Source organism: Mus pahari, chromosome 12 (assembly GCF_900095145.1).
Source record: "Mus pahari chromosome 12, PAHARI_EIJ_v1.1, whole genome shotgun sequence".
NCBI lineage: Eukaryota > Metazoa > Chordata > Mammalia > Rodentia > Muridae > Mus > Mus pahari.
In genome coordinates, this window is record NC_034601.1 from 82,733,072 (window position 1) to 82,743,339 (window position 10,268).

At 43.9% G+C, this 10,268-nt stretch overlaps 2 protein-coding genes across 5 annotated transcripts in view; both read right to left on the reverse strand.

Moving 5' to 3' along the window:
- Donson (downstream neighbor of SON) overlaps positions 1-4,051 on the reverse strand; it is a 10,030-nt gene extending 5,979 nt beyond the window's left edge. The window contains exons 1-3 of the mRNA XM_021208970.1: positions 3,676-4,051; positions 3,056-3,136; positions 1,425-1,628 (exon numbers count right to left, since the gene is read on the reverse strand). Coding sequence (XP_021064629.1) covers positions 1,425-1,628; positions 3,056-3,136; positions 3,676-3,975 — 585 coding nt within the window. The 5' untranslated portion in view covers positions 3,976-4,051. The remainder of the gene's footprint in view (positions 1-1,424; positions 1,629-3,055; positions 3,137-3,675) is intronic.
- Positions 4,052-4,563: 512 nt separating this feature from the next.
- The window catches only part of Cryzl1 (crystallin zeta like 1), a 36,203-nt gene continuing 30,498 nt past the window's right edge, over positions 4,564-10,268 (reverse strand). For 2 of the 4 annotated variants that reach the window (XM_029544655.1, XM_029544656.1), the window contains exons 10-14: positions 10,070-10,168; positions 9,007-9,125; positions 7,823-7,928; positions 5,950-5,995; positions 4,871-5,162 (exon numbers count right to left, since the gene is read on the reverse strand). In XM_029544655.1, coding sequence (XP_029400515.1) covers positions 5,063-5,162; positions 5,950-5,995; positions 7,823-7,928; positions 9,007-9,125; positions 10,070-10,168 — 470 coding nt within the window. In that variant the 3' untranslated portion in view covers positions 4,871-5,062. The other 2 variants (XM_021209322.1, XM_029544657.1) reach the window with 2 other exon arrangements.

Consider the following 10,268-nt stretch of genomic DNA (forward strand, 5'->3'; position numbering starts at 1 on the left):
CCTCGAACTCAGAAATCCGCCTGCCTCTGCCTCCCAAGTGCTAAGATTAAAGGTATGCGCCACCACACCTGTCTCAGTCTAAGAATTTTTAATGCAATAATTACAAGGGAGACCTTAGCAACTGTTAAGAGGTTAAACTGTAGTCCACATTTGCTTTCTGGACAGCAAAGTGTGTTGACCGCGCACTGGAGAGAGCACACTCACGGGGATGGGACACTCTGCCTCTGCCTTCCCTGAGAACAATGGTGAGCTACTGGATGATTGGCGAGGCGTGTGCATGGAGGACATACAGGCTCTTCCCATAGGACAGCACCAAATCCCCCACCCCCACCCCCCTCGGAAGAGCATCCTTCCCCCAGGGGCACGTAGCCTCAAAAGTAGTGAACCCTGCTAAATACAAACTGTCCTGATTTATTTATCCAGGAATATATCTCAAGTCCTATTTTCAACAAACCATTATAACCTAGTCTGCATTCATGAGCTGCTTCATGGTAATTAAACTACTCTGAGGCCATTCTAGAATTCATTTATTATTTAATTTATTAAGAACCACAGTATGGCCAGGCAGTGGTGGTACATGCCTTTAATACCAGCGCTGGGGTGGCAGAGGCAGGCAGATCTCTGTGAGTTTGAGGTTAGTCTAGTATATATAGTGAGTTCCAAGACAGCCAGGGCTACACAACACAGTAAGACCCTGTCTCAAAAACAAACTTACAAACAAAACCACAACCACCACCACCAAACAATGAAGAGTATGTTCTAGGTAAAGAACATCAGTAAAAATTCATCAGCTATTCTAATTCAATTGTCTATGTTCTGTTAAAAACCCAAGAAAAGGATGGTTTAGAGAGGCCTCTTGCCTGTCTACACGACTGATTATCTCCTGTCTCAAGCTGTACTGAGCACTTCTTAACCTGACCAACAGGAAGTGAAAGGATCCTTTGGGAGAAACGATGTCGACTGTTGGACTCTATACATGCCAGGACAGCTTATGTTGAGGAAAGAGCCTTCTACACTTGATTTGAAACACTAGCCTAGGATGACAGGGGCTGGAGATTAATAGCATTACAGGAACCTGAGTTTGGAACTTGAACCTGAGTTTGGAACTTGGGACCCAGGCAACAAGTTGAGATTATCCTGTGCCTGACAGTGACCCCAGGACAGGAGAGTGGAGTCAGGAGAGTTGCTGGGCTGGCCACCAGACTAGCTAAAGAAAATGAGCCCCAAGCTCACACAATCCCTGTTTCAAGGCAACAAGGTAGAGAGGGAGAGAACGGGACACAGAACTAGATCCTTAGAGTCTGTCCTGATACCCGCAATGCGCAGACACGCAGACACACACACACACACACACACACACACACACACACACACACACACAAACATACATCCCTTCCTCTCAGGCTCCGTCATTTCAGACTTACCTGTATTCTCTGGGGTAAAGTCACTTCTGTTGCCCTACAATGCTGGACAAGTCCTTGGGCTTCTTCCTGTGCTTTCAAATGATCTGCCCAGGAAAAGGGTTGAGAAGAGGTGAAAAGGAGTCGGGTTTTAATACTCCAGTCCACAGGTAACTCAGTACCATCTGACGAACAAGTGTCCAATTCAGACAATGATACACGTTGACTCTTAAGAAAACAAAGAACACAAAAATTAGTATTTCAAGGAAATTCTTTTAATAAAGAGATCTCAGTTCTACTCTTGATTGCTAAATGTCAAAATTTATGAATGGTCTAATATTAAAAATGGATTATACCTGAAAGGCCTGGCAGGAGGTAAACTAAGCTATTGAGAGGTCTCAGAGCACGGAGGTGACTCACTAGGTAATAGCACGGGCCACTAAGCCTGACAGCTTGAGTTGGAGGAAGAGAACTGACCGGAGAGGACATAAAGAAAATGAACAAAGCAAGGTGGGGGTGGGGCTGGAGGGTCCTGGTTCACTTGTGAGTTTTCATATTTCTATACTATAGACAACAAAGTGGAAATATTTCCAGTATCCATCCTCCACCCCCAAGAGAGGGTTTCTCTGCATGGCACTGGTTCTCCTGGAACTCACTCTTATAGACCAGGCTGGCCTCAAATGCAGAGATATACCTGCTTCTCCCTCTAAGCCCACGTATGTTCTTAGTATTTAAAAAGTATCTTGTAAGGCTCAGAGCTATTGAGACAATAGTTTAGAGACAATAGCTCTTTCTTTAGGCTTAGCAATTTTGGTAGAACTTTTAAAGGGTTTTAAAAACATTACCTGCAGTTAAAAAAAACATACAAAGAAAAAACAATTATAGTCAACTAGCTGCTCAAGTCAGTATTGTCCACTCCAGAAAGACTTCCTTAGGGAATACAAACATCCTTTCAGGGAAGCCGCCTCCAGAAGACTATGTGAACACTAGCAGGGTCTTGGGCACTCAGCCTGTTCCCAGTGGGGCAAACTGCATCTGCCTGTAACTATGAGCGAGGGAGGGCAGACTGCTTCTCAACTTGTGGGAAGTGTTGGGCTTGATCCCCAGCACAAAGCAGGCTTTGGCCACCAGAGCCCACGTCTAGTATCGAAACACCTGTATAGAAATAATCACTCTCAAGTTTCTCTTTTCTTCTCATAGAAGGTTCTGTGTCCCAGGCTGGCCTCAACTGTCTCTGCACCTGAGGATGCTATCAAACGCCTGGCAATCCCTCCTTCACTCCACTGAGACAGCTCTAAGTGTGCAGCATCATGTCTCATGTGACTCATGTGATTCTTGGGGATCCAGCCCCGAGGTCTCTGAACATTAGGCAAGCATTTTACAAACTGAGGTACAGTCCCAGACTTTGAACTTGTTCCTGGAACTAATTTTTTCAAGGGAAAAGCTTTTGAGAAGTATGTTTATTAGAATATACATTATATTCAGCATTTTGAAAGTATTTCCTAGGCTAAGCCACTGAGATGGCTCTGAAGATAGAGGCACTTGCTTCGGGCCTGACTGACAACCTGAGTTCAATCCTTTTACTCACACAGTGGAAGGACTGACCTCTACACACACATTGTGGCACAAACCAGAAATGAAATTTTTAAAAGTACCTGGGACAGTTCTGTGCCAGTTCTTTCATGAGATGATGTGTCCTCCCACAGCAAGTTATTTTCTTCATTAGAATCTAGAAGCTGAGGTTAAGAAAAGAGTTCTCCTTTTAAAACCTAAGCGATGAGGGAATGTGAACTATGTAAGGGCTCACCTGGCACACCAGTTTCTCAGGAGAGTGAGTGGGAGCTCACATTCATACAGTACCATTTGTTTCACTGCAGATTTGTGCCTGAACTTATCTAAACGAGAGGAAAGGCCACACTTGGACGCATTTAATAACTGATACATAAATCTTAGGCCAAAAGATCCAAAAAAGCTTTATGGGTAAAACCAACATTTGTAAATTCTGACCCGATTTATCTTCAATAGTACTACACGTCCACAGTAATTTCAAGTGCCTGAGAAAAAGGTCTTGAAGGATGGTGAGAAGGCAGATTCTGTGGCTTTCCATCCCAGTTCTGAGGACTTTTCGAGCTACCTTCCCGCGTATCCCTAAGTCCTTACAGGTCTTCGAGGGCAGCCAACCCCTTCCCCCGCCCTGGCTCAGGACATCAGCCTGCGGCGGCTGTTCGCGCCCATTCCTATGCCTGACGGCCGACTGCCGGACGCGGAGACTCACCGGGCCCGACGCCCCCTGAGGACCGCGGAGCGGCTCTTCGCTGGCCTCGTCGGAGACTCGCGGCCGGTTGTCCAAGCGGGCGAAAGGGTTCCTGCGGGCGACGGTCGCGGCGGCGCCTCCTCGGCCGCCCGCGGTCGGGAAGGGGCGCAAGGGCAGCCCAGCCGCCAACGCGGCGCGGCGGGGCTCTGGCAGTGGGGCGGGCACGGTGGCACCGTGGTCCCGAGACCTTTTCCGGCGGAGCCGTACGATCTCAGGCGGCCTCTTGAAGCTAGGCGAGTAGCCGGGCACCGAGACAGCCATTGCGCAGCACCGAGGCAGCTCCGCAGCCCTGCCGGGGCTTCCCGCGCGCTCCGGCCCCGCCCAGACCCCGCGCTGCTCACGGACTGGAGGCTCCCGAGGCCCCGCCCCGCCGCGGGCCCGCCCCGACGGAGCATGCGTGCCAGGCCGTGCCGCCCCGCCCAACAGATTTCCCGGTGGCCGCTTCCGGCCGGGCGCGCGCAGCCCGCCGCTCTCCTGTCGCTGAGAACGTTTGGCGGCGCGCAGCACCCCGTAGGGTCGGGAAAGGGATATATAGTACCAACTCGGCAGCGGGCATAGTGTCAGCCCCGGGAACGGAGCGAGAATGCACAGCAAACACCACACTGAGTTGTGTGATGGGCAGTTATTTCTCTCCGAGAGAAGCTGCAGTATCATTCTGAGACAGATGGTGATGGGCCCGAGCTCAACAGAGTACCCACGAGGGGGAATGTCCGCCAGCTTCAGGCTAGCCGCAGGCCAACTCTTCCACCCTTGTCCCCAGTGCCCGACCACCCCAGCCCTCTATGCAAATGCTATGTCACTACTACAGGACCAGGTATTCTGTATGATCTCAGAGAAATTCAAAGTGAATGAATATTTAAAAACAAATTTTAAATGCCAATGGATTAGATACTTTGAAGTCGGAAAGTACAAATGCTAAAATAATGGCATCAAAGGTTTGTTAAGGAAGGTGTTGAGAATGAAGTTGATACAAAAGCAAATTACGTTTTAACGGTATTGCAAAAGCATGTGACAGATGTATTGATAGAATAGTGTAGCTTTTGCTGAAAGCAGTTTTCTTAATGGAAAGAATTTTATAGCAGAGGCAAAGTGTATAGATACAATAACAAAAAGAAGCTTTTGAAATGTTCCCTTCAGATGGTAAAAAAAAATTTTGGATTGTTTGCACATTAATTTTGGAAGTATTTTTCAAATATGTCAAATAACCAAACATCTTATTATAGCAGGAAAACAGGCTTAAAAATATAAAATCTTGTTTTATCTTCCTTGATTTTTCTCAACAATTTCCAAAGAAAACTGGCTTCATATACTGGTGTGGGTACATCCAACTGAGATCTGGGAAAGAAAATTAAAATTGAACGACTTGCTTTTTTCTTTCTTGATTTTTCTGAACAACTTCCATGGAAACTTTTGCCTCATACAATGGGATGGGCTCATCAAGCAGAGGTCTGAGGAGGGAAAATGATTGGAGATGTCAGGCACAGGCACAGAGGAGCAGATCACAGGCTGCAGTAGACCACACATTTGATTATTTCCCTTTAAATAACACAAGCAGCTCGGTGGTGGCGCACTGGAGAGGCAGGGGCAGGCGGACCTCTGCAAGTTCCTGGTCAGCCAGCCTGAGCTAGATAGGTATCTTAAAAGAAAAATCCAAATTACAAACTCATCCATTAATATTTCTGTGGCTTAAAGAAGTAGTAATTCCCCCCTTTTCTTTCTTTTTTAAGACTGGGTCTGTCTTGTTAGCTAGCCCAGTATGGCCTCCGACTCATGACTCCTGTCTTAGCCTTCCAGGTGCTATGATACACCTGTGTGCCACAACACTGGGTTAAAAGGGTTTATGTTTTGAAAGAAAAATATACTACTTGGTCCCTTTATCTAATCCTTACTTTATACTTGATATAAAACCCCAATTTAAACAACCAGAGTACTTTTTTTCTCTTGTCAAGCTCTGAATTATTTCAAATTCTTTGGCTACAGGGGACGAAGAAAGGAAAAAGGGAGACACACGATGGAATCGAGGGGGAGAGAAGTCACACGGCCCTTTATCTGTGGGAATCCTCACTGGTGCACAACCAGACACATTTTGAGAAACATGAAAGACCAGCTATTTGTCTACAGTGAATTAAAAAGATATAGGTACTAGATATACCATAAAATTGGAATGAATATAAACACCCATTTTATCTCTTTGAGAATTGAAAAATAATGATTTAATTCTTTGTTTTAGCATACCTGAAAATACCAGCTGATAACTTCTCCATCACGTCTTTTAAGATACGTAAATGGAAGGATTGTTAAGGTTCAACTTAGCAGAGAGGGGTAAAGAAACCATTCAAGATGCTGGGCAGGACTCCTTTTTCTTTATATATAGCTTTGCACTTTCAAATTCAAAGCAGTACCACAGCAACTAGAGCTGTCAATCACTTCCAGAATGATGGGTGATTAGCAGTATCTGAGGTATGACAGGAACACAAGCTCTGGAAGACGAGTGGTGGGACAGCCAGCCAGCAGGGAGCTGGTCAGGGGTGCCACGGTCTTCTTCACTTAAGCATTATGCACACGGTATATTCAGGATTTCAGCTCTCACAGGAAGTTAACATTCATCAGTTAATTCAGTTGGTAACAGGTTCAACTTGTTTCCATAAATTCTTTTGTTTCAAAAATGAGAAAAAAAAATGAGTTAATATGATCTATTTGTGGAAGTTTTAATGAAAGATGTCCCCCCACCGGTTCCTGTGTCTGAAGACTTGGTCCCAGGCTGGTGTTACAGAAGTTATGGAACCTTTAGAAGGTACATCTTTGTGGGAGAAGTGCTTCACTGGGGGCAGGCTTTGATGGTCTAAGGCCGGGCCTCATCCCTGCTTACTGTTCTCTCTCTCTCTCTCTCTCTCTCTCTCTCTCTCTCTCTCTCTCTCTCTGTCTCTCTCTGTGTGCCCCTCTCCCTCCCTCCCCCCCTCCCTCTCCCCCCTCCTGCTTCTGCTTCAGGTGTGTGGATAAGGGTGTGTTACCCCAGGTACCTACCCTGATGACAAGGCTTCCCAGCCATTATGGAACTGTAGGCCCAACTGAACCCTTCCATAAACTGCTTTTGGTCATGGTGCTTGTCATAGCAACAAGAATGTAACTAACATACTATGTTACTAGCAATCAATATTATATCCATATTAAGAAAAAAATAACAATAAATAAGAAGGTCTGGAGAGGGGCTGGAGAGATGGCTCAGCAGTTAAGAGCACTGACTGCTCTTCCAGGGTCTTGAGTTCAAATCCCAGCAACCACATGGTGGCTCACAACCATCTGTAATGAGATCTGATGCCCTCTTCTGGAGTGTCTGAAGACAGCTACAGTGTACTTAAGTATAATAAATAAATAAATCTTTAAAAAAAGACAAAAAGAAGGTCTGGAGAGATGGCTCATTGGTAAGATCACTTGCGGTATTTGCAGAGGACCCAGGTTTGGTTCCCAGCACTCAAGTGAGCCATAAGTGTCTGTAACTCTAGTTTCAGGGGACCTGACACCCTCTTTTGGTCTCCTTGGACACTAGGTACACAGACAACATGCAGGTATAGACCCATACACAGACACATACACATAAATAAATAAATGAACGAATGAATGAATAAATAAATAAATAAATTTCTAAAAATATGTTCCATTGTGATACTTATAAAATTAAACTGTAAGCATTTAGGAATATTTTATGCAATGGCACCATCATAAAAGTTAAGTATGCTACCAATTTAGGTATCAGGTAAGGCCAGGTTAAAAGCAAAAGAAAAATTTCCACTTGTCTCATTATTTATCTCCCGTTCAGAAGGAGTTAGACCCTGGGGTGTGATTATGATTCTGTCTCTTGCTCCCTGTACCATTGGGCACACAATAGTAGCCTCTGTGAACATCAGTCTTTCCACCTGTGAAATGGAACTACATTACTCAGACATCATAGACTTAATGTTTAAATGAATACAAGATGTCACACTGTCAGACATACTCAAGGAAAGTTCACAGCTAATTATAATTTCTTATTGTTACACTGAAAGAATCTATGAGTACAAGGCAATTCAAAGCTAGCAATTCAAATTCAAATCAGTACAAAAAAGGATATAAAGATATTTTCCCTGTTGTGCATTTGACAAATTCCAAACTTCATCATTAAGGAAAGCCACCGTTGCTCCCTTGAGGAAAAGGCAGTGGCTGTCTGGAGGATCCAACTTTGATAGAAGAGACAAAGACAAAACAACTACTATTAAGTTGAATAGCACAAAGATGCTCAGACTACAAAGTCTTTAGTACAAATTAAACATTGTAGGAAGCACAACACTTGCTACAAGCTTAAACAGCCATTAGTTACCTGCCATTAGTTAACTCTTAGGTTTTCTTCCCTAGGCTGTGATGAAGTACATAGAACAGGGCAGTTGCAGGGCCAATCTGGCATCTGGGGGAGGTGGGGTAATGTGTGTGATAGCTTCTCTGTGTGCCTTCAGTCCACTACTATCAGGCACCTTTGTCTGGACTGGTATATTATAATAGTACTTATATATTAGCTATGATATAAACATTCAATTAGAATTCTGTTGAAAAATATATCCTTGGGAGATAATTCATCCATATACACATATAGGAATATCAATTTGGGTTACTAAATTATGATAGTATTATTTATAATTATTTCATTACAATTATGAGGTTAATGGAAAGAAAATTTTTAGGGTCTAGGAGATGACTCAAGCTACCAATATGGTTGTTGCATAGACACAAGGACCCAAGGTCAGGCAATAGCACCCAGTAAAAGGCCAGCTGCAGCAGCACAACTGTGATCCCAGATGTAAAAGGCCAGGTGCAGCAGCACAGCTGTGATCCCAGATGTAAAAGGCCAGGTGCAGAGGCACAGCTGTCAAACTAGTGCTAGAAAGGCAGAGACAGGACACTTGGGTCTTGATACCAGCCAGTCTAGCCAAACTGGCAAGCTTTAGACTCAGTGAGAGATCCTCTCTCAAAAGATAGGGTGGAGAACAATAGAGGGAGAGACCAGATGTTTACCTCTGGCCTCTCTTGCATATACACATGTGCACAACCATAAAAGTGTAATATGAAATACAATTTAAAAATACAACTGTAATTCATTCTAACTGAGCCACTTCCCTGCTGGATAGAATTTGACCAGTACGTACCTAACATAGAAAAGAAACTACATTCTTTTAAGCACAGGGTGTAATTAGAACTTATGCTGCTCTTTGCTAATGACATTCCCTTGATGTAATAGCAAGGCTTTCTTATTTCTGATAATACCTGAAGGTTTTCTTCTGTTGTTACCCAATGGCCTCCAACACCAAGAAGTGTGATGATGTCATGCTTATGTGGCAGATGTAACTTTACAGCTGGTTCATCATCTTTACTATATAATCTCACTTACAAATGGGTAAGTAAAAAAGAGAAAAAGATATTTTATAAAAATCTGACAATTTATTTTATTTATCAGTATGTTTTATAGCAAGAAACACTTCTCTTTGTAAAAGGCAAACTTAGTTGGCTTTACACTATACCAAAATGTACTCTAGACTTAATTAAAATTAAATGCAAAATAAATTTTTATTTGGAAGGAAGCAAGGTATGTCTCATGATAATTCTAACCAGTCTGGCTTCATACAATAGGATGAAGTGCTGTCTCATTAAACTACAGAATCATATGCACTGAAGCCCACATTTGAGAAGTGAGCACACTGAAGTACAGTATTCATGGCCACTGATGATTTTATACGTCAGCTTCCAATCCTGGAAAACAAACATCAGGAAGGCCCACACAGAATGGCTACAGTACAGTAAATTACAAGTACAGTCACTGTGCTGGCTCCTAATGCTGACTCTTCAGGAGGAGTGGTGCCGCCCACATGTGTATGACTAGGTGTGAGACAGATCCAAGTTAAATGTAAAAGCTCACAAAGGGGACAAACTTGTTTCCCACGATAGCAGTACATAGGTCAGCCGTCCACTAGAGGGCAGCTATGCAGTACCTGTGCCTAGGGAAGGCTGGGCAGGCATGTAGTATTAGGGACCCTCCGTGGAGACTCATCCTGATGACAGCTTTTCTCACAGCTTCCTCCCGCCCTCCCCCACCCCTCCGTTCTGTTTAAGCTTCAGTGCCTAAGGCTTAAAACCTGTGCTCTCTTCCAGAGGAACAGCGTTGAGGATGGGAATCAGGGAAGGAGTTAGACTTTAAATAATTTTTAATTAAAAACAAATCCTTAAACATCCAATTTTATGAATGCAGTAATAATTAGTTCTTAGTTAAATCTTTTCTTCAATTTATCTAGCTAAAAATATCACACAGGCTGCTCAGTTCTCAGGTACCCACCTCCTGCATCTATGACAATATCTACTCCCAGGCCACCTGTTTCCTCCAAACAGCTTTCAGCAACATGGACCTTTCCATTAGACACATCAATCACACGGGCTGTAAAGGACAGGAAATAAAGCAATTGTACTGTTTTCTTTGAGATCAACACAAACAGATCAAGGGGAAAGAAAAAAAAAACCCAGCTAGTAAGTTTCAA